General features: G+C 38.6%; 1 protein-coding gene across 7 annotated transcripts in view; it reads right to left on the bottom strand.

Annotated features, from left to right (window-relative positions):
• Positions 1-25479, bottom strand: part of CHST9 (carbohydrate sulfotransferase 9) — a 293740-nt gene that overhangs the window by 153612 nt on the left and 114649 nt on the right. For 5 of the 7 annotated variants that reach the window (XM_065533960.2, XM_005586983.5, XM_065533961.2 and 2 more), the window contains one exon: positions 7873-7911. The exons of the other annotated variants lie outside the window; for them this stretch is intronic. In XM_065533960.2, coding sequence (XP_065390032.1) covers positions 7873-7911 — 39 coding nt within the window. The remainder of the gene's footprint in view (positions 1-7872; positions 7912-25479) is intronic. 7 annotated transcript variants of the gene reach the window in all.

Raw genomic sequence — 25479 nt, 5'->3', positions numbered from 1 at the left:
TCATGGCTTCTCTGTTGTCCTACAAATGCTCTTCTCTGGGGATTTTCAGTTAAATAATGGGACAATGTATATGATTGATTTCTGTACTGCATGACTCAAGTGACATATATTAACTTTAGAAGGTTTTAAGTTGCACAGTACACAAGTATATCATTTTCAGTTGATTAAAATGTTTGTGCTCATTTCTATTTAAAAGAACAAGTTAGACATCTGTTTCCTGGTTAGAAATAACCACCTCATTTTTTTTCCCTGTGGGAAAATCAGGTATGACTTAACACTCCTTTCACAAGCCAGGCTGAGGATCTCTGATATTCTATTTCTGTGTGCATTTGTAATCCTTTGTTTATATAAATGACACTTTCAGCTAGTCAAAATATGCATTTACCTAGAATGCTCAATTACAGGTCATGTCACATAAGAGTGTAGTTACTGTCATTATTATATTGATTGATACAGAGATCCACACACCTAGGTTGCCCTTTGATACAACTTCCATGATAAAGTAGTTGATCATTCAACACATACGTATGAGCCTAATAGCATGAGCCCAATTTTGTCGAGACCTGCTTCGTCTCATGTTGCCTTGATGAGATTTATCACCTAGCTCTTGAGTGTTCATTTTTGAGTTACTTTCTATTGCAATTGGGAATTCTTTGTGACTTGTTTTTGTAATACTATATTTAATTGAAGATGCAAGCCTAAAGTAATCTTTGGCTAACACAAATTATGAAATTATTCTCCATTTCCTCTTCTGGGTGAAAGAAAAACACACATGTTGTTTGTGAAAGAATCAACACAGATAAAATTTCTCTTTTTCAGTTACACAAGGAGGTACCCTGTGAAATTTATTGTGATGCAGCTGAAGATAATATTTCTCCCCTGCCACCTAAAGAAAGCATATTTCAAGTCTCAACTGTGTGAAAATAAATCCTGTTCAGTGTAGTAGAAGACCAATCCAAATTAAACATCAAATATGTGGAGAGAATTTCAGGTAGGTGTGTTCGTTTCTGTACTTTGACTATGTGGTGTGACATGGCAATTTCTCCTTCATTAGCTACTTATCATTTCAGATTTGTCTAGTTTGCATACACACACTCCTTTAAATGCAGTGTTATACAGTAAAATTTAAGGTATTTAAAAAATAATGTGGCACAGCTGTGTTGTTATTTAATCTCTGTCATAAATTCGACTGGCTGGAAAATGAAATTTGTTTAAAGATAAAGTCTGTAGGACTTCTTTTAATGAACAGCCCAAGTGTAAGTCTTCCATTTTGTGGATGGGAAAATGCATCTAAGAGACTTTATTTCATTTAACAATAAATATTGTTCTGAAACCATAAACCCAGAGAAAAATGGTTGCTTTTAAAAGTAGAATTCATTAACATAGTTCAGAGAGCCAGGTCTTCAGGAAAGCTGCTTAAAAAAGCAAACATGCTGGAGATGGATTGCCTGGGAGGCTGAGGCAGAGGAGCCATAGTTCTGAACTACAGGATGGAAAAATATGAGACTTTGTTTATACCAACCTGGGCCACTGGGCATAAGATCTTAGGAAAAAATATTGTGCTTCTTTTTTCAGCAGTCCCTTGGGGTCTCTGTTAGGCCAGATGTGGATCACAGGTCTGGGTTCAAGTCTCAACTCTGCCATCTTCTAGCTAACCCAAGTGAACTTGACCAAGTCACATAGGAGGGCAGTGGGAAATGGGCAGGCTTTGCTATCACACAGACCTAGATCCAGGGGCACACTGGTCAATGTTTAAAACTGAATGAAACCTGGTTTGTAGTGTTTGCCAATTTCCATGGTGTAAATACTCCCACCATGGCCAATTTTAAGCCACCTGCATGACCTCACTGAATGCAGGGCCGGGAAGAGAGGAGCACAATCAGTTCTCTCCAGACAGCTTTCCAGATATTATAAGCTGGCTCTAGCAAGCCATGGCCTAGGTTTTATTTCTGGTTCCACCAGTTAATAAATGGGGCCTAAAGCAAGTAATTTAACTCTTCCCAATCTCAGCTTTCCAATTTTTAAAATGTTGACCATAAACAAACTTTACATGTTCATTTAAAGGCTCAAGTAGAAGATACCGGGCACAGAGCCTGAAAATAGCAGGTTCAATAAACATCAATTTTCCCCAACTTAAAGTCTTAAGGATTAAGCTCTTCTCTTCTCTCTCTCTCTCTCTCCCACCCTCCCTCTCTCCCTGTCTCTCTCTTTTATATCTTCTTCCTTCTCACTCTCCTTCCCTTCACATATTCTTTGAAAGAACAAGTCTGCGTTTGTCTTATACTCGCTCCTTAATCCCTTATCACTTGGTTTTCACTTACAGAATTCCTCCAGAATAATTTCTCTGTGGTGATGAGTAGATATCTCCCCGTAACTCCAATAGATGTTTTCAGTGCTTATTTTACTTGCTCACTCTGTGGCACTGGACAGGTTTGACCAGTCCCTCCTTTTAACGTTCTCTCTTTCTTGGATTCAGAGACAGAGAATGCTGTTGATTCTCACAGGACAGCTTTGATTTCTCTTTCCTACGCTCTTGGTCTCTGATTTATCTTACTGTGTTCTTTATTAATGTTGGAGATGTTCTAACGATTCAGCCTTGCCTTGTCTCTTTTCTCACTCCTGACTCCCTTTGGAGCTCATTCATAGCAAGGGCTTCAGCTCTTATCCAGGAACCAACCACTTAAAAGGCAAATCTGCATCTCTCTGAAGTTCTAGGCTCTATTGTCCAAAACCTACTGCTTATTTGACATTCTTGACACAATTCTGCCCCCATATCACACATGCTACATTATAATCAACATAGATATGACTGAATTTATTATTTTCTCTACCAAACTTCTCTCTCTCCCTGTATTCCCTACACAGGTTGCAGTATACATCTCTTCTCTAAGGTGGGAAACCTAGGAGTTGTCCTCCCATACTTTCCATATCCAACCAGGTCAATTTGATCTTTTAAATGTATCTGGATTCCATTTCCTCTCTAATGTCACTGTCTTAGTAAAGACACCTCAGACCTTCATCCTGTTATTCTTGGGTAATTAAAATGATATCCTCCCTGATTTCCTTGCCTCCCGCCAATTTCTCTTCCAATCCATACTTCCACTGAGATTTTTAGAAATCTCTTTTCTGGAGAGATTTTTACAAAAGGCAAATGGATTCTGTAATTCCTTGTACTTCATTAGCTTACAGCACTTACTGCATAAAGCCCAAACTCCATGGAATGGCATAGATGGTCCTTGTTGATTCTGGCATGTGCCTACATTTTGGCCACATCTCCCACTTCTTGTTTATGACTCTGCTCCAGTCTTATTAAATCACTAAGCTTTCCCTCAATAGGCCATGCCTTTTCCAGCTACCTTCATCTCTCTGGCAATGTCTCTTTCATTAACTATTAGGTGTTTCAGATTTGTTTAGTTTGCATGAACACACTCCTTTGGACAGCAAGCTCTTTTCCCTTTTTTTAACCTGGTAAACTACTCTAATTCTTTCTTCAAGGATTGACTCAAGTCTCACCTCTTCCAGGAAGCCCTCCCTGAATTCCTCATAATACCTTGTACATCATTCTTTAAAAGGCACCATGTTGTAATCATGTGTACTTGCTTTTCTCCCTGAACTGAAAGTGAGTGAATTAAGGATATTTATCCCACATCTTATTCACTTTGCATCTCTGATGTTAAGCACAAGTCCTGGACCATTAAAATATTTATCAAATTGAAAGTATCAACTTATAAATACCTCAGATTCCTTCTTTGCCCCTTTTGTGGTGCCTGAGGTGCTGTCAAGAAAATAGCTTTTATAAGCTATGAACAAGTTAGAATGGTAAGCATTTTAAGCTTGATTCTAACTGGAATAATGATTCTCAAAGTGAGAATGAAATGTGCAGATATTGCAAAATACCGATGTCCAAAATGATGGGTTTTCAAGGATAATAGTTTGCTTAAATGTATTTGTCACAATGTCTTCTACCTGCTAACTTCATATTTTTAATGTTGGTCACCAATAATTAAAACTATCACAAAATAGGTCCTTTTCACTCTTGATTTTTAAGTTTTTTTTTTTTTTTTGGATAGTGTATAGGAACTATGGCAAAAACACTATAAAAATAGAAATAGCCTAGAGAAAAATCATGCTAAATGTGCTAAATATTATTTGTATTCAATAAATGTGACATATAATAAAGTGAACATGTTATTCACGCACAGATGGAAGATTTTATTCAGTATCTACTTATTTTTTTTTTCCTGAATGACTGCATGTTAAATGTGTGTTAAAAAGTTTTAAAATGGAGTTGCCATTGTTGTTGTAGAACATTTCCAAGAAGGAACACACTCAAAAAGTAAGCAGCAAGGGACTGAGCTTGCAAAGCAGATGTTCTACATTTGCTAAATTTCCAATAATGAATTTCGCCTTTTGAGTTGACAAAAAAAATAAAAAATAAAAAATAAAAAAACCAACCACATTGTTCTTCTCTATGGGTAGCTTTTTGCAAATTATGCAAATGAACAAACCATTTCTAACTTTAGGGATTGCTCTAATGTCATAAGCGAAAAGTACACAATTGATTTCTCCATTCTCTGGTCCACTAGGGCTATTCTTTCCATTATACTTAACTGAATTTGAAAGGGTTCTTCTTCTTGGAAATGTTGGAATATAGATTTAACAGATGGTATTCCCATAGTTTATGTTAGTAAGCATCCTAACAATAATTGATAATCCACTTTTCTTCACAAGAATTCCTCTTTGAATTTTATGCTGTGTTGCTTTCTAATATTGAGAATTCCATGGCCCACAAAGAAGTCTTTCTTCTGATGAGACAAAGGTACTTCAAACAATGAAGTTTTTATGTAAAATCTATGAAATAGCTGATCTTTTAAAAAATTTTCCTGGTAAAGAGAATCAAAGGAAAATAGAACATTGATGACATCAGGTATTTGCCTCCTCATATTTGTCCATTTATCATTATACCACCATATATTTTATAATATTCTTTACCAAGCCAAATCGCCAAATTTAGTTTTGATGTTTCTAACCATATTGTATGAATATGACATAGACTTCCAAGTTTAGTATCAAGGGGCATATAATTTGAATGGGTTTTCAAAAATGACAATGAATGATACCAAGTTATACATATTCTCTTGTGAGTTATTTCTGGTGTATGAAAAGTAGCATTACACAGGAATCAATAGCCAGGATTGCAATCATTGTAGACGGACTCTAAATAGAAGTCACTAAATAGACTACAGGAGAGTTTAATTCCACAGTCTTAACACCATCAGCTAGATGCTTTACTGAGAAACTCAGTCCAAACTAAATTAGTGTAATCTTTGGAACATGATTCACTCAGTTATGTAATGAAATGAAAGCTACTTAAGTTTTGTTGACGACCATTATACATAGTAGAGCCATTTCAATTAAGTGAAAATGGCAATAGAATCATAGACACATTAGAAAAAACTTTAGCAATGATTTAACCAAAATCTTTATCAATCTCTTGTCATCATTCTTTTAGGAGGTGCCCAACCCCTGCACATGTTTACAAACATAATCTCATTCTTTCCAGTGCCAGAGACGTTTCCTTGTTGTGAAGTTATTTCTTACCCTGAACAAAAAGTTGCTTCTGTGTAACTTTCATCTTAGTGCAAGAGTCTTTAAACAAAGAATTAACCTTAACCAACCAAAAAATGAGGGTCTTGGTAGGTCCTGGTTTTAATAGGAATATTCTAAAATATTTTCTAATTTTTTTTGTCTCAATTATTACACATTTAGTGCAATAGGATAGGGTAGATTGAAAGGGTCTAGAACCTAATATTCGTCTTTCTTAGCTGGGAGATAAACTCAGCTGTAAACAAGAGGGTGCGGGGTATATAGTAACTGAGGAGGCAGGACATAGAATCTGAGGAAAATGAACAAAGATGTGAAAAAATCCAAGCAGGAAGTCAGAAATAGGAGTGTCCATGATGTTTTCGGTATCTTAGCCACGTACTTTATCTAAAGAAGTCTACATTCAGGCCAGCACCACAGACTGATTGTAGTATTTATGACTATAGGGGCAAACAGTATGTTCCAATCTTAAAAACTCAGACTATTGTTACAAATTTAGATTTCCTGAGGGCATGATTTGTTGTCCTTTGAAATGATTAGGAGTCCCCTAACATTCCCCTAGAATATGGGCTCTATCCATTAGTTCTCCTTAACCTCACCCTCTCATAGAAATCAGGCAATTGACAAGCTATAAATCAGATAGGGCAAATTTGTAAAAATCCCACTAGTAAAGGGGGTTTTCTCATAACTCTAGTGACCTGTGTTCCCTATCAAAGATGCTGCTGCCTTAAAGATTTTCCATTTGTTGAGAAGTGTTTTATTAAGCAAGTCACTGAACAAAGCATTAAAATGACTAGCACTTTGTTTTGAAAAGAAAGGTTAGCATGGTGGGGGTGCAGGAAAGGACAAGGAGTGAAGATGCCTAAGTCCTCGTCCTGCCTCTGTCTCTAACCTTGGCGTCACCTTGATCACACAGAATTTTAGAAGCCATGACTATGGAGGGAACCTAATGAGGCATCAGACTTAACACTTTGGCCAACTTAGCTTTCTTCCAAACTGTGTATTTTCTTTAACTAAGAAGGTAGGACTTACAGCATTATGGAAATAGAATTTTAGAAGCTGTACAAATAATTTCTCCCCTAAGGAGCAATAATGAAGGTAATCATACCTGTGAGGGAATCAGAAACTTTCTTGCTTTCATAATTATGTGTGTGTGTGTGTGTGTGTGTGTGTGTGTGTGTGTGTGTGTGTATGTGTGTGTGTGTTCATGATCAGGCCTTAAAAGATTCCTAGAGAACGCAAACAATAATATTTAACAGGAAATTCATGCAGGTAGTAAGTTGCCCACTTATCTGAAATGAACGCTAAGGTTAGAAAGGAGAAAAGAGACATATGCTCTTTATACACTTTTAGATTAAGATGGATCTTTGTCTTCTACTGACTATACTGACTTTTTGGAAACACACACAATATCTTATTAAACACACACAATATCTTATTACCAGACAAGAAATGAAGCTAAAAGAAGCTAGTGGATGGGAGTGATTGGTAGCGCTCACTTATCACAGGAGTAATGGTTGGTGGAAACTTGGGAAGGATGGCGGGCATAGGTACACATGCCAAATTAGCATTCTCTATGGTTGTTGGCAATTTCTGGGCACTGTGAGCTGCAACACTGCTCCTATGCAAAGATTGACTTGATAAATGAAAATCTGTCTTACCTCACAACTTTAAGCTAAAAGGCGAGTAATGGAAATATGAAAATGTAAAAACTTAAGTTTGTATTAGTTAGCAAATATTGACCCCTACTATGTGCAATGGCACTCTGCCAAAGCGTGGTTCACTTCTGCATCCATATGAATTTAGAAGTGAAGGCATTCTTGAAATTCCTCCAAAACATAAAGATGCTTCTCAGTTAATATTGTCCTGAAAAACATCCACTACATAAACGGTTTTAGGAAATAAAATTGAGATTCACAGTCACTTGGGAAACTAAACTGGTTGTCAACTGTCAACTATCACATCACAACGTCTGTATTTTAATACTGTTGGTTGCAAGACTTACCTTTAAATAGATAATCATGAAAAAATTAAACGACATTACATCTCATTTTCTTTTGAATGTAATGATTGAATGAAAAGGGAATAACTGATGTGAAAGTGAAAAAGCTAAATGTGTGAATTTATTTTAATTAAATTAATATCGACCAGTTCAAAAACCATAAATGATGAATTTTAGTGTGTATTTTTGAATAATAAATTAAAAACATTTTAAAGGTGGAAATAAAATCAGGAAATAAAGCTGGAGCCCATTAGAAAAAATCTTACCTGAAGTTACTTTTTGTTCTCTTCTCTTCTCCACTCTCCCTGAAATGAGAAGTGGCAGATAAGTTACAGCATGGAATCATGAGAATATGATGAAAATAAGATGAAAGCCCAGTTTACAGCAATTTCTAAACACAACCACTACTTCAGCCATGTCCAATGTGCTCCTGGAGATGACTGGGCTCAGCTGACAGGCATGAGAACTGCTTGCAAACCAATTTATGAAAGTAAAAAATAAATAACTATGCATTAAATGTGCTATTGGATTTTTAAAATCTTGTTAGTAAGGGTCATTTACTCAACAATAAACCTACAAAGGGCAAATCCCCATAGAAAGTACTATGGAAAAAACAGCTAAATAAGACTATGCCTTCTTACAATCCACTTGAAAAAACAGAAAGGACAGACAATATAACATGAAGTGAGACGTGCCTCAAACGATGTAGAATGTTTAAAGATATGAGTTGATGAAGCAGTTATTTTAAGAAAGGAGGGGGTGCTCATGAAGTTATGGAGAAAGTGGTATTTGATTTTGACCTTGAGATACAAATGGGATTTGATAAATTTGAAATAGAGAAATGACTGACTCTTGGCAAAGAAAACAGTATGGGCTAAATGGACAGAGTATTTGTGCAAGAAGACCTTGCACACTTACAGCAGTGCATAGGAGGAAGACTATCCTAGAGGTTAGGCACAAGGTAATGAATGTGGGGACTGAGTTATGGCAGTGGGAATGGAGGGGAGGGAAGTAGTGGATGCGAGAGACAGTGGGGAGGCCAAAACAATAGGGCCCAGCGATTTATAAAATGTGAGTTGCCAGGAAGGTGGAGAAGTCAAGATGAATGGTTAGCTAGGTGACTTTGGGCACAGAGATGCAAGTTGGGGAAATGGTATTATAGAATGCGATGGGGCTGGGAATAACAAGTTCAGTGTTAGACTGACTGACTTTGAAGTACTATGGGGACAAGGAGCTTGTAAGAGGTCAGAAAATTTAAATGTCCTAATATATATGCCTCTGACATTGGAGCATCCAGGCTTGTAAAACAAATACTGCTAGATCTAAGAAAAGAGATACAGCCACACAGTAATGGTGGGGGGACTCCAACAGGCACTGACAGCATCAGACAAATTAAGGAGGCAGAAAACTAACAAAGCAACTGTGGACTTAAATGAACTTTAGACCAAATGGACCTAACAGACATCTACTGAATATTCCCCATCCAGCAACCACAGAATACACATTCTTCTCATCTGTGCACAGAACATTCTCTAAGATTGACCACATACTCAGTCACAAAGCAAGTCTCAATAAATTCAAAAAATCTGAGTTGAAATTACAGATGCAAGAAGTGTTCATCGTAAGAAGATGGCTGAAGCTGAAGCAGTGAATGGGGCATAAAGGCAGACAGCACAGAGGAGTGGGCGGAGGACAATAACTAAGATGACATGACGGCTGCTTTTGTTTTGTGATACAGGCCCATGGGAAGTCGGAAGCAGCCGAGATCCAGGGAGCTCAACAAAGCGCAAGCTCCTGTACCACAAATCAAGTTTTAGAAGTATGGGGGTTTTCAATAGCATGTTGCTACTACTTGGGGAGTTCACATGATTTTTGCTAGACTGTGAGAGTAGTTTTAGCAGAGAGTGGGCAGAGAACACAAGAGAGACTGCCAGGGTCTGGGAAGTAAGTGTGTGATGAGGAAGTGGAGCTGAGGACATGGCTTCTTGTTTATCAAATTTGTCAGCCTCCAAATGAGTCAAATAAGTGAAATGGGACAATAGCTTGAACAGAAGTCAACTCAAGGTTTTTGCTAAGCTATGGAAAACGTAAGCATGCTTCTAGACTTAGGTAAGAAACTGTGCACCTGGGCGATGAACACCACGGTGGAGGTTAGGGCCTTGGTTTTGGATAAGTGAGGGCCATCCTTCCAGCTGCCACTTTTTTGTCATCTATCAACATTCTTTAGCTGGAGCTAGTTACTGAGAAGTTAGGCCACACGTTGAAGCTACATGTAAACTGTATCCAAGCTTTTCTAGCAGCCCTTCAAGTCTTCTAAAGTCCTAAAATATAAGGTGGAAAATGTACAATCTTCCCTCGTGTCGCTGCGAAAAGTGTACAATTCATTTAACTGGCACTTTGATTAATGGCACGTTATATTTATTTGGGTGATTTCCAGAGGACTTGTTTGATGCAATTTATTTCAATGATTCCAACAGATAAATAACACGAATAATCCATTTAAAGGCCTCATTCATTACCGAGTGTGACAGGGCACCTCCTCATTTAAGTTTTCCACTGGGCAAGCCACTGCTTACTGTTTGATTATTCACTTATGAATACTAGAGGCCTCAGACATTTTCATAAATTTTAAAAAATGGTATTCAAGGCTTGAATTGTAAATTACGTAAAGAAAAACATCTTTTTGAAGTATCTTTAACCTATATTAGAGTGAGTTTCTAATTCTGAAAGTTGGAAGTGTATGTATTTGAGATAAATAATATGGTGTAGTGATCAAGGTATCCCCAATGATTCCCATCTTCTCTTCTTTCGATATTCATGTCCCGTGTAATCCCACTGATTTAGACTGACTGTGTAATCAAGCATTTTGCGGGAATAATAGAGTGTGATTTTGAGGTTGATCCTTAAGAAAATTGTAGCTTCCAGTTTGGGTGTGGTGGCTCACGCTTGTAATCTCTGTGCTTTGGTAGGCTGAGGCAGGAGGATCACTTGAGACCAGCAGTTTGAGACCAGCCAGTGCAACATAATGAGACCACCATCTCTAAAATGTTTTTAAAAGATTAGCCAGGCCTGGTGGCACACATCTGTCGCCTCCCTAATTAGTTGGGAGGCCGAGGCAGGAGGATCATTTGAGCCAAGGAGTTTGAGGTTACCAGGAACTATGACTGCACCACAGCACTCTACCTGAACAGCAAAGCAGGACCCCATCTCGAAAAACAAAGACAAATCTATGGCTTCAATCTTCCTTTCTTTTGGATCACTCCCTCTGGGGGAAGCCAGATAATATGTTGTGAGGACACTCAAGCAGCCCTATGGAGAGGTCCACGTGACATGGAACTGAGGCCTCCTGTCAACAGCCAATGAGGAACAAAGGCCTGCCAGCAGCCCCCATCAACTTGCCAGGCATATGAGCAATCCATTTACCAGCCCTAGTCAAGCCTTCAGCTGACAGCAGCTCTGGCCAACATCTTGACTGTAATCTTGAGAAAGCCAAAACCAGAACCATCCAGTTGGCTATTCCAGAGTCCCCCACAGAAACCATGTGAGCTGATAGGTTTGTTTTTAGCTGCTAAATGCTGAGATAAGTGTTATGTATATGTTACGAAAGTCTGTCATAATTCATCATTTAATATACTATACCTACAGTAGTGCCAATTGCAGGCATATCAATCAGTCTCCCTGATTTTCTCATTTGTAAAGTGGGGATCAGGGCCTACTTCTCTGGAATGCTGTGAGGATTAAACAATTCCATATGGTAAAGCTAGCAAGAAATGGACAAAATTAACATGAAATATTGGCATCTCATGTTTCAGAAGGGAGGCTGAAAGGTGCAACTTTTTTTATGAATACCTCAAATTTTTTTTATGAAGACCTCAAACAATTCTCAGCCCCTATGTTATATGAAAGGGCTTTGTAAACTGTGGAGTGCTATATAAATGCTACCTATTAGTTTTATCATGAATTAGTCCTGTTACAGGAATCTACTTAGATTTCTTAGTTATATATATATGTATGTGTGTATATATAGGTGTGCATATATATATACACACACACACGTACACACTAAACATCAAATTAGAAAAATAAAAATTACATAGGACAGTATTATGTTGATCAATGGACACAGATATTGAACTGTTCAGATGGAGATGACCCTCTAGGCTTCCTTCTTTAGTATCTTTATCTCAGTCTGAATGGGTGATCTTATCTCTCATTCTCTCAATGCTCACTTTCCCCAAAAGAGATGATTGTGACACTACATCTCTAGCTCCAAAATCTACTTAGGTTTTAAAGCCTCCTGGAGATCTCTACCTGTGTCCTCCACTGCACTTCAACACATGTCCTTAACTTAAATAATTATAGTCCCAATTTCTCTAATGACCAGTGATGATGAGCTTAATGTGGCACATATACATCATGGAATACTACGCAGCCATAAAAAAGAACGAGTTCACGTCATGGCCGGGTGCAGTGGCTCAAGCCTGTAATCCCAGCACTTTGGGAGGCCAAGACGGGCGGATCACGAGGACAGGAGATTGAGACCATCCTGGCTAACACGGTGAAACCCCATCTCTGAAAAAAATACAAAAAACTAGCCGGGCGAGGTGGCGGGCACCTGTGGTCCCAGCTACTCGGGTGGCTGAGGCAGGAGAATGGCGTGAACCCAGGAGGCGGAGCTTGCAGTGAGCTGAGATCTGGCCACTGCACTCCAGCCTGGGTGACAGAGCGAGACTCTGTTTCAAAAAAAAAAAAAAAAAAAAAGAATGAGTTCATGTCCTTTGCAGGGATATGGATGAAACTAGAAACCATCATCCTCAGCAAACTAACACAGGAACAGAAAATCATACACCGCATGTTCTCACTCACAAGTGGGAGTTGAACAATGAGAACACACAGACACAGGAGGGAGGGGAACGTCACAAACTGGGCCCTGTTGGGGGTTGGGAGAAAGGGAAGGGAGAGCATTACGACAAATACCTAATGCATGCGGGGCTTAAAACCTAGATGATGGGTTGATAGGTGCGGCAAACCATCATGGCACAGGTATACCTATGTAACAAACCTGCACGTTCAGCACATGTATCCCAGAACTTAAAGTAAGAAGGAGGAGAAGGAGGAGGAGGAGGAGGAGGAGGGGTGGGAGGAGGAGGAGGAGGGGTGGGAGGAGGAGGAGGAGGGGTGGGAGGAGGAGGAGGAGGGGTGGGAGGAGGAGGAGGAGGAAGATGCCATTAAAACAAGAATAATTATAGTCCCCTACAAAACTGCTCATCCTTGGTGTCTGCTCAGGCAACCAAACATAAAACCTAAGAGCCACAGGCTTCTTTCTTTTGCTCCTTCTTCCCATCTAATCTGTCCATCAGTCCGATACATTCCTCTCTATCAGGTCTTTGAAACATATCTTCTTATACTGCCATCACCCGAGTTCATGAACTTTCTATCTGTTCCTGGGGTTATCTATTTTCTATGGGCTCCTAACTGGTTTGTTGGTTTTTTCTTTCCTTGTAATCCAATCACTCTTAAATATCAAACTCTACATTTCTTAATATAAAATTTATGACCTTGGACAATTTGGCCATAACTTTCCTTCTGCTGCCACTCCTCAAGCATCACATAGAGGAGTTACCCATTATACCAGGAATTACACCCCCACCCCAGTTCCCCATTCATGCTGTTTCTGCTTCCTAGAATGTCCTGTCACATGGCTTCTGCCTATCAAAACCCTATTCAACTTTTAGAGCTCAGCTCAGCTGCCAGCCCTCTGTGAAGTCTTTTCTTTTGGGTCAACTCCCCAAACTCTCCATGCCCTGAAGAATGAAGCACCCTTCTTCTGTGATCCTGTAGCCTTTCATTTATGCCTCTGCCATAGAACTAATTCTTATTTTGGTTCACAATTAGTTGTGTGTTTGTTTGCCTAACTGGATGGTGGCTTCCTTCAGGACAAGTAGAGAGTCCCACATTGTTCTCTCTCCCGAAGTCTAGCAGTGTGCCTTAAACACAAATACTCCAACCCACTCTGAAATGCTGGAGAACATGAAGTCAATTTTAGTGCTGCTAAAATGTAGTGAAAGTACAACCAAGAATAGAGCTTTTAGCAGGTATGTATATTACAACTGACAACCAAGAAAACTATTATATTAGAAAAGAGGGTGATAAAATAATAGAAAGGCTTTCAGAATAATGAACACACATTCTCTCCTAGTTGTGCTTTATTTTATCACAGATTCTAGTTTTAAAACAAAACATTAAAATATGGTTTGCATCTTATTTCTGTTTAAACCTGGATGTGGCATCCACTTGTGATGAATAAAAATAGACCATAACCTCATAAAAATTGAATTTGCAAGATAAAACTTTTTTCTTATATGAGAAAATTTATTTAATTGAACACTAAAGTTCCGCATCTCATGACTATTTATCTATGTAAACTGAGTCTTAATATTTTTAAAAGCTATTTTAGACTTGAGGTTGTGGATATTGTTTCATGGAGAAACATTACATATATATCAATTTACAGTACATTTCAATACTTCAGTATGGAAGTAGTCTCTTAATCACAGGGATTGTTTTTGATCTTTTAAAACCACAGGCACATAAATGGCAATTTGATGCCCTCTCACCAATAATGAGTAGGGCCATCTGTATTACAACTCAGTATCTCATGTCACTTCTCAGGAAAAGGAAATTATATATGTGTGTGTGCGCGCGCGTGTATGCGTGCACACGTATGTTTATACACATTTATATGTACACTATATATATGTGTGTATATATATACACACACACATATACTATATTTTCATGCTCAACTATAGTCTCCTCTCTAAAATATGTTCTCTCTTCTACTTGCTTCCATCTTTTTATGATAAAGTCTGTCGTGGTATCTTATGAAACTTGTCTCACCGCACTACCAATTTCTCAGTAGCCAATTCTGAGTTTGTGTTCACTTTCAGGCATTTTATCTGCCCTGCTCTGAGAGGTATTATTAATCACATCCTGTTGCTAGGATACCTGAGAATGTTCATTTATGTCTGATGTTTCTTTGGCAAAACGCAGTATGAAGGAGGCATAGAATCATGACAATGAAAATTACTGTGCACATGCTACTTATTAAAAAAGGGGGGAAGAGCATAACCACCAGATAATATAATGCTAACTGCCATGAACTGCTTAATATCGTTTTTGTTTCACCTAGATTTTAATGGAAAAAAACTGGCAATATTTTTGGATAATGAGAATCTGTAGTGCTTCTATACTTCTGAGTTAACTAGAAAAAGTGGAAGGTGGTAGGGTTTCGGTTCGGTTCATTTCAGAGACGAAGGAGCTTGAAATGCTTCAAATGCTTCCTTTACCAGACAGGGTGACTAGGTTATAGTGCTAGTTGATTTGCAAGCCCAGACCTAAAACCCAGGTCACCACTATTGCCATGTTTAGCTATGTTAATGCAAAATTTTTGAGAAAAGTGGGATGTGGAATTGGATAATAATAGTAAAAAAAAGCCTTTATCAATATATTAAAATAATTTCAAAATTATGCCATCTTGGGTGCTAGTACACCAAAAAATCCTTCTTATTGGTTGTCATGAGATAATATGGATACATAAAATCCACCTAAATGCAAGATTTTCTTAGTCAATCCCTTCCTATGGGAAACAGCATAATATAACAAAAGGAACATGGATTTAGATTTCGATGGACTAACTTCTCATCCTACCGAGGGATGCCTGTGAGCTATGTATGGAATGAAGTCTAGAGTATCTTCTCATTACATGTGCTTTGTATTCTCACCTCTTCTCTCTTTTGTGTGTGTGTGCGTGCACACAAGATTTGTTTGGAATATATAATCAGTCCCTAGGTTTTAAAAGTTGCAGGAATAAATTATTTTTAAAAATATTTCTGCAGACTGCCTTTTAACTAGTCAATTATTGTTTATCAAATTATTTGTTTTGATGAAACAATTTTTTAACTTCTAATTATCTAACCACAGTGTTTCAGGAGTAAGATACTTGAAAGATCTTGAAATTTTCTTTTTATCAGGTAAGTATTTATTCAGTACTTACTATGAGTTGGGCATTCTATTGACACTTAAATATTAGTTCATTTAATTTTCCAGGTAACTCTATGAAGTAGATGAAAATGACTTTCACTTTCTGAGGGTGAAGGCAGGCTCTGAATCTTTTTTTTCACATGCACAAGGTTCCAGTTAATGAATGTCAGACCTGGAATATGAATCCAGATATTTTTACCTTTTCTGTACTTATTAGCTGTGGTGATTAAGGACAATTTTGTAGAGTGGTGAAGAACTTAGATTTGTAGCTCTGCCACTTGATCACTGTGGTACCTCATTTAATCTAAGGTGATTTGTGTTTATCTGGAAATGGGGGTAATGCAAGTACCTACTTCACAGGGTCACTGTGAAGATTAAATAAAATGATGTGTTTAATAATAATCTCTCCATGTTTTGAGTGCATAACACAACAATATTTGTAATGCTCTCACCTTGGTGCCTGGGACACAGCACACAGTGCATTGCTAGGTGCTCCTCTTTACAAATATTCTGTATCAGGTAGTCCTTAATAGCATATAATAATTCTTTATATCCTCAGGGTCGATGACTTCTATTATGAATATTATAAAGTTGAGACTTCGGGAGGTTTTTGGTATATTTACATCACCTCCCTCTCTTCTCTTCTTTTTGTTTCCAAGGGAAAAGAGCTTCCCATTTTAGTGAATTCCCTTTCTGTCATCCTCATGTCCTAACTCTTTTCAAATACTAATTGGTTTGATGAAAACCAAATTTACATGTCAAAATTATCCCCAGTTACGAGCTAAGATCATATGATTTTAGGATGCAGGCTTTATGGCTTGAATTCCTATTCACACTTTGGAGTGACCAGCTGCTGTGGACTGTCAATAGTCGAATGTGGTCTGAAGAGAAAGGGAGAGCTGCTCTAGCAATCAGAGACCTCCCTGCCAGAACTTGTTCTCCTCAACAATTGGTAGTAGGATCTTAAAAAAGTAACTTGGCTCTTGCAAGATTCAATGGTCTATTCATTTAGACAGGTAAATGCTATCTACTAATAATTTCAAAAGAAATTATGCAAACAGGGATGTGAGAGGATTTTATGTACTATATTGTAAGAGGAGGAACAGAGAAGTTTAACTGAGCCAATTTGAAAACCAACTGGTCTGTAGAGGTACATAAAACTGTAGCTTCTGGGTGGTCAACGGTATAAAAGAATGAGGAATTTATTTTATAATTTATGGCTGGATTCATGCTGATGTTGAAACACCAGCCTCCATAGACATTGAGGATAGCTTCTGTATGGCTGTGAATCCTCTCTCTGCCCTCCTGCAGGTTTAGATAAACTCCACTTGCTCCTGTCTGTTTCTATTTGCTTAGTTGATATGTTGCTAGGACACTTAGGCAAAGAGAGCCATTATGAGCACAGCGAGTACTGTGAGCTCCAGACAGTGTGTACTGAGATACAAAAACTGGCCCTTCAGAAACATATCGATACAGATAGATCTGGGCTTCTGAGGTCAGCCATCTGCCTTGGCAGGGCTGACTCTCCATCTGCACTCCCCAGCCCTGGGGTCTGCCATCCGGCATAGCGTGGAGAAAGCCTGAGAAGGACCGAATGCCCAAAGATTTGCAGGCGGCTGACCTCTCTGCAAAGAAATAGTAAAATCAGTATGAGAAACAACAGTTTTAGGTTGTCTTGGAAATTCCCAAGTAGAAAATTTCTTCCCACTGAGATCTACCCGACAAGCACATAATTAACGTGACAAACAACAGCCCCTTTCAGATTTCCAACATTGGTCTGGCTGAATTAAATCTTAGAGTAAACCTTTTGATATTCAGGATCTCATTCTGAGGCAGTCATTTCTTGGCAGAGAAGATTTTTGGAAGACCTTTAGAGGTTGAAGTCAGACTGGCAATAGTAAATACATAGTTAGTGCCAGGTTTTAAATAGCTTTGCAAAATAGGAATGCTAGTCTTAATTGCGTAAGCTGCAGCTACTGACTAAAGCAGGGATGTGAGCATTTGTACCTTCCTTTGAGCATTGAACATGTTTCTAGTAAGTTAGGTGTGAGTAGTCACTTTTAAATAATATAATATTCTAAATGTCTTTGGTGTGTTTATTATATTGAGAGAAACTGGAATAAATTATTTTGTAAAATGACAAATCTTTTCATAATATGTTTATTCACTCCTGTGCTGGAACAAAAATGGTAACACATTAAGAGTTAGAGTTTAATTTCCTTCCCCTTGAATATTTGCAGGCCTAGTAACTTGCTTACCCAATTGAATACAGCAGAAATGATGCTTTGCCAATCTCTAAGCTTAGGCCTTGAGAATCGGGCAGCTTCTACTTCCTGTCTTTAAAAATGTGCTCCAGACACCAGGTAAGAAGTCAGACTACCCTGAGACCACCACGCTGTAAGGAAGCTCAAGCTAACCACACATGGAGGCCACATGGAAAGAGAGCTGCCTGAACAGTATGTGACCAGCTCCCAGGTGTTCCAGCCATCTCAACCCAGGGACCAGATATGTGGGACAAGAAACCATTTTAGAAGGGGATTTTCCAGCTCTAGTCACTTCAGCAAATGCCATGTGGATTTGAGACAGACTGCCCTGCCAAAATGTCCCAAATCCCTAAGCCACAAAACTGCAAGCAAAATATCATTTTTATATCATTAAGTTTTGTCATACTTGGTTACACAGGAATAGTCAAAACAATGTTTTTCTTTGTTTTTCATAATGAGAATATTTATTGACATACATATCAATATATATTGATATCTTTTCCTTTAAAGCAGGGGTCACCTAGATTCCTTCTTTCCTAAGAGGGTTTGCTCAATATACCTATAAATATGTTTTATTATTCAGCATTTTAGCATCTAAAATTATTGCTTTTCATGAAAAAAGAATAAAGTCTGTTATTAGGAGTGCAGTTAAAGCACAATTTCTATAGAGTACTACATACTTTGTTTTATTAGAGTTTTACAATTTTACCCTGTCAAGCTGAGTAAAAGTAAAGTGGAGACTTGCCAGTAGTGCAGCACATCAGAACTTGTGAACCATCAATTGGGGTACCCATTTGAAACAATGACATTAAAATATGTATCTAGGCTTCAAAAACTTTACCATATATTGTTACAATTATATAGAAATCCTCTGAACTGAAACACTCGAAAGACTCAACACAATTTTTGGTAAATAATTTAAAATAGTCTTATTTTCCCTGGGTAGATTTACTTCTAAAGGATCAATTAGTGGAATCTATATTGAATTAGAGCTTTAATATTATTTAGAGTTAATTTTCTGTGTGAAGGCAACAACGGGAAGCATTTCATTAGGAAAGGCAATGATATGAGTCCAATCAGAATCTATGCTTGTGAAGTCTGAGTTGGTTCACTTTAAATAGCAATTTATGTGACTAACGAACACACAGTCCTGCCTAGATTTTCATCTGGGGGAAACAAGGACATTTCATTGCTCTTTTCCCCCACACTCTTAATCATCATCTCATTAGCTTGTGGAGAAAGCTGGTGGAGGCCAGAGGTGAACTTTATTTTCTTCTTTGAGATGTCACTACAGTTTTTAATCTTGCTAGCCCCAAGTTTTTCCTTTTTTTATCTTAAAAATATCCTTGTCACACTCATCTTTTCCTTCACATTGACCCACATCAAAGGTTTGGACCTTAGACATTCAGGGAAGCTGATATTTCATGGATAGAAGGAAGAAAACAAGAAAAGTGTGCCTAGATGAGTGGATACTGATTTATTGTTTTCAGGCCTTACAGGCTACTTTATAAGCTTGTAAAGACTGTCCCCCGGAAACTTGGTTGAATGGAATTTGCTAGGAAAATTGTTAATTGTCTAGTGCATTTTAGGTGTAGAAGAGGCTCCCCACCACTTGGGCACTTAGGAGAAAACAACCAGAGCACATCTTGTTGAGTGTCTGTTATGTGAGAGACAGAAAGATAGGCACTTCATGTCTGCAACGCTATTGTAAAAAGTAAACAAGAAATTCACAGTCAAGATTCAGGGAGGGGCCCTAGAGAAGAGGCTGGGGACTGGTACAACTCATAGGGCCTCCAAGTGGGGGCTGGAAATGAGCCTGTACCTAATAATAGAGACACACAGGAAGAGACACTCCAGGAGTGAAGAGAAACGTTGTCTGAATGCCTAAGGCAACAAGCTATTTTCTGGAAAAATCTTTCATTAGTGTTCAGTGTGAATTGCTGACTTCAGAAAAAGCAAGCCAGACACTGGCACAGTGCAGCCCACCAGAAGGGTGGGAAGTAGGGTACTCCAGGGAGCGGGCGCAGGTGAGCTCCAGGAAGGAGAGTGGGAATGTCGAAAAGAGGATCCCGACTAGATGGGGTCACTGAGAGCTAAGATTTGCACAAGACTAAGAATTTGGCATTGTCAGGGAAGGGCAGTAACTTTCCAGCTTTATTTACTGTGAAAAACACAATTGAGTGCCTGTCCACAGTCCTTTCTCCTCTTTTTCTATGCTGGTACCCAACTCTCTACTCACATGACATGCATAAAACATGTAAACTAATCATCATGGTCCCCATCCCCCTTAGTTTAGGTGGTCGTTTGATATTTCTGGCTAATGACATGTACATTTATTTATTTAGAGATGAGGTCTCACTATGTTGAGCAAGCTAAACTCAAATTCCTGGGCTCAAGTGATCTTCCTGCCTCAGCCTCCCAAGTAGCTGGAATTACAGGCATATGCCATCACATCCAGTTATAGGTGAGATGAATTCTGTTGAAGAACTTCATTAAAAGACTTTTCTTGCCAATAAAAAGAGACGCATGGGAGAAACCATCACCTTTTCTTTCAGTGCATGTTGTCACATCGGGGCATGATGCCTGGGACATGAGGACAAAACCAACTTACTCCAAGAATGACTGAGGGGAACACACCCCAAGGGTGAAGTCACCAAGCCTCTGAATTAATGTAGCATGGGGCCACCCTACCTCAGGATTTTTTGTTATGTGTTATTTAACCTTTTTGGGTATAAGTTCAAGTTTTTGTACTTGTAGCTGAAAGCATACACAAGCCAACTACAAAAATAATATTCAATGCTAAATACACTAGGAATAAAACCTAAAGGAAAGAATTAAGAGCTTTAATATTACTTAGAGTTAATTTTAAACTTTAAAACAGTTCCAAAAATTGTAGGCGTGAGACTCTTCCCCAGCCAGGCACTGTACTTTAGAGGATCTTCTCTTGCTCTCTTTCACACACATCACTTTCACAGAAGGTGAGGAGGGCCCAGGTGTCTGTCTATGGAGTCCACACCTTTCCTAGACCATGCACTGAGTACCTGGGATGCCAGAATTCTCTGACCTAACTCTGCCCAGATCAGATCACTGGAGGAGGGGACCAGATTGGATCATTGGTGTGTAGACTCCAAGGCCCGAGGAGTGTTCAAAGGATTCCTGGGGCTTTGATGTGTGTATCGATGGCCCCAATGCACGTGCATGAGGCCCCTTGCAATGCTGGAGGGACTGTGATGAAGGTAGAAAGAAAAGGGGACCTACACTGGTTCTCAAGGAGAGCAAAGATCACCTGGTGGCCGCCAAGCAGATCATCTGGAGGAAAATCTCCTTATGTGAGGAATTCAGAAGTAATGAGATTTCTAGAATTTCTGTACATTTCTAGAATGCAATCCTGTTGAAACCCATTGTACAACCTTTGCTGACATCAAGACACCAAAACATGCACAAATGTAATCATTTCTCATGACCAGTATGACTAATATGGTCCAAATCACCCTTCAGCTCCTGCGTTAAGGTCCACAAATACCCCTAAGGAAGATCCAACCTGGTACACTCAGTCCTCTCTTACTGAAGCTGCACTCTGCTGCAGCATTCCTTCTATCTAATAAAACATTCCTCTTCAAACTTACGCTGTTGCTGCTCAATTCTTTTTACTGCTGAGGGGCAACCACTCTTTGCTGCCGGGGCTCTGACACCTCACCCAGTAGTTCTCTTGCCTCAGGCCCAGCAATTACAGGGGCAGGTGGGTCATGACAAAACACCAAGGGTAGTTCCCAGGAGAATGCACAGAGATGACTAGCACACATGCGCTATCTCACTGGATTCTTAGCTCAGTCCCAGGGGAAGGAACAGGGAAATATTTTGTCCATAGCTTGTAAATAAATAATAGAGACTCAGAAAGGTAAACTTGCATAAACTTGCCCAAGATTACGCAGTAAACATTAGATCCTGGATTAGAATCCAGAGCTTTCACAAATCACACTGTTTACCACATATGCTCCCTCATATTTTTGTGATACTGGCCTAATTTATGTACAAAACTGAGAGACACAAATTGATTTAAATTATCCTTTTGATTTATACAGTCTTCAGTTTCCTATCTCAAACACACCTAGCAAAGCTTATCCTAAGGAGACAAAATACAAATAAATACAAGTATCTTTATAAATGATCATTGTCAAATTTATTGTATGTTTCAAAAATTGGAGAAAGTCTTTTAAAAATTGCTGATGTGAAGTAAATAAAGTAGGATGAAGTTAGCCTTTCCTCCTAGCATTATTTTATAGGATACAGACAATCCACTGTCATGTGCATAAAATGTTCTCTGAAGTCTTGTGGAAATGGGTCATTTCTATTCTTTTTCCTTTGTTGTGCAAAATATGTAAGTTTTTCCTTCCATAAAATTATCTGAACTGGCTGCTTACATAGCCCCAATCTGTCAGTTTGATTTTAAACTCCTCAATTCATTATTTGCTATAGATTCTTTTTTCAAAAAATTATGAGATCATTTGCATTTTACATGTGTGTGGTTTTTTTAAATTGAGGTTTTATCCTTCAGTTGAACGAGTTGTATTCAAATCTGGGTGAGGGTGGTGGGGGTTGTGAAGGTCGGAGGCCAGGAGGGCTGTAAATTTTGTAGTATTGTGTTCCATCTTAATGGGGTGCCTCTGGAAGGAGGAGAAGGCAGTCCCCAATGTGTACAATCCAGTTATATTTCCAGGGACGTCTAACAGGTATCCCCCAGAATCCTGAATACCTATGGGCTATATACAGTGACTTTTTTTTAAGCTCCGTTGTGACACTGCTAGATACTATGGGTAAAGAAAAATCAGGCCTGAGTATTAATAGGCAGGCTGATCTTAGTTCTTAACAAGCTCGTTGGAAACCCTGGGAAAGTGATAATAGATAGATAGAGAAAAGAGTAATTTCAAAGGTGAAGAAAAATGTTAAAAAATTCAGATCACACATTTGTAATACCTAAGCTTTACAGTGAAAAAATAATCAGCTTGTGAGCTCTGCCAACATTTTCCTGGAGCCAGCATCATGGGGCCCAGGTTGCTATCTCTGCTTCCAACAATATCCACCCATGCAGACGGCACCATGATTAATACACGCAGAGCGCTCTGTTCCGCACACATCAGAGCAGTGACATTTTTGCACTGGAAAGTACTATTTGAGCTACAAACAAAAATGGCAAGGCTAGCTTCAACTCAAGATAGTTCAAACTCCAGATTTGCTTCTAGGCATTCAAATGATGCCCCCATGGATGGCAGAACTATTCATTTAAAGAATCATGGTGGGTGCATTTTTCCATTTGAAAACATTTGACAGGATTCCATATGACAACATAAACATTGGAAAGAAACGCAGAGCGTAGAGGTTCCTTCTGGTGAGCTGCTCCTGCCTCTGGTGATGATATGCTCTTTTGTTCTCTGGCTACTCCCCAGAGACTTTCACTTAATCCCATATTCAAGAGGACACTGCTTGGGGTAAGGCTGGCACTTCTTGGTACAGGCTTCACCCTACAATGCACACACAATTTGAAATAGATTGCCAGCAGCCCAGGGCAGGAGAGGAAGAGGCCAGACCTGCTGGGCTATTTGTCATCTCAAACATTTCAAGCATCACATGCCACCTCTTTAGCAGGGCACACAGGGATCTGTATCCCCTGGCAAGATGTTTAGTTTTGGTGCATGCAAATAAGGTCTGTAATGTATAAACTTGAGGGGACAGAAAGAACAGCCACCGCCTGAAGCTTTTCTTCCTGTGTGTAAGTGGCAGAAAACTCTTCCATAAACATCTTAATATTTCATCTTGAAGACTGGATAATGTCATGTAATGGAATTAAAATACATACATATTAAGGAAGTTTGCTGGCTAAAGAACAGCTCACAGCCAGCTACATTTAGTCGGACTTTGGTCTGCTTTCAGAGGAATGTAAGAGTCTTCAGGGTATTTTGTTTTTCTCCAATTCTGGAAAGCCAAAAATTTTAGACCTCATTTTTTAAAAATTCTGGAATCTTTTATAACCACTGTGTGCAAATACATAGTATTAAAAACACAAATGTAACAAGAAGGAAAATTTGCTATGAGAACAAAACAAATGGCAGCCACTTTCTTTTGCTTTCTAGGGGAGGGGCAGAATGCCATCTCTAGGAAAAAAAAAAACCAACAACAATTCTTCAGGAAAATTCCCTGATCCTTTAAAAATTTGTTTTGGTTATGAAAGTGACATTCCTGGTATAGTCTAGTTGGGAGAGTGGAGAAAAGGAAAGGTATAAAGAAATAAGAGGATTTATAGAGTCGTTCACTGCTTTTTTTTTTTTTTTTTTTTTTTTTTTTTGAGAGATAAGGTTTAATGACCCTGAAAATAGTTAAGGGAAAAATGATATAAAAAGAGAGGCCTCCCCTAGGTGAATATATAAATATGGTGGTCAGTTGAAACCCAAGGAAGGATCCAATCAACAAGAAATTCTCTTTTTAGGAAACAAAAAGAAAATACTTGGAACCATGATAACTACTTTCAATATTAAGTTATTTCCAATTCTGCATTATGTTGGGCTCCATTCTAGCAATCTTCCAATTAACAAAAGTCGGTTTGGCGTTATAGTGCCATGTGAGGGTGGCAAAAGGTTACGGACCATCTTGGGGTTGATATACATCAGAGAGTGTCTTGTTCTAGGAGGTAAAACATGGAATAGGAACAAGAATGTGGCATAAGCAGAAAATGAAACAGGTGATATCCAGAAGAGCTTATTAGCCCGCAGTAAAGGTGGCACGTAGAGGGCACAGGACCTCATAGAGGGTGGGAAAACAGTCTACTTATTTGGGTCTTAAAAAATGGGTACCTCGTGAAGGGTGGGAGACTTTTGGATCTGGGCAAGTCAAAAGGAAAAGAACCTGCTGCAACACAGCTATTACTTATTTGCATATTTTAAGTTTTAATTGCTAGGAGTTAACAAGGTAAAAAAGGGAGAGGGCCTGCATTTGGACCCTCTCTCTTCCACGTGTAGTAAAGTGACCTCGGCCAGTTGCTCTCCTCTCTGAACTTCCATCTTCTCATGTTCAAGGTGGAAGCAATAATACTAAACTGTTGGACTTATTATAAAAGTTAAAAGAAATGCTTACTAAATGATGAATATAAATTCACAACTCTTAAGTCACAGTAAAATAAAAATAGCTATGATTCCGTTTTTTAAATTTATTTTTTAGAGACAGGGTTTCTGTATGTTGCCCAGGTTGGCCTCATATTCCGGGCCTCAAGCGATCCCCTTGCCTTAGCCTCCCTCCCAAAAGTGTTGGGATTACAGGCATGAGCCACAGTACCCAGCCAATGTGATTGTTACACCTGTCAGGATGACACTAACCCCCAAAGGCTTGAATCATTCACATTTCCTACATTAATTATTTAATGAAGGGGCTTAACTAGTTGGTGATATTTTAGCATTTATAATTTGACGTAAACCTAGTTGCGTTTTTCATTAATTGTACTTCACTATATAACCTAAATTATTTTAACTTCTCACACATATTTATTTGGTTATTGAAAAGCTAGAGTAGATTCTAAAA

The sequence above is a fragment of the Macaca fascicularis genome, chromosome 18, assembly GCF_037993035.2.
Source record: "Macaca fascicularis isolate 582-1 chromosome 18, T2T-MFA8v1.1".
Lineage (NCBI taxonomy): Eukaryota > Metazoa > Chordata > Mammalia > Primates > Cercopithecidae > Macaca > Macaca fascicularis.
Note: the sequence above shows the minus strand (reverse complement) of the source record. Positions and strands in the feature narration are given on the sequence as shown.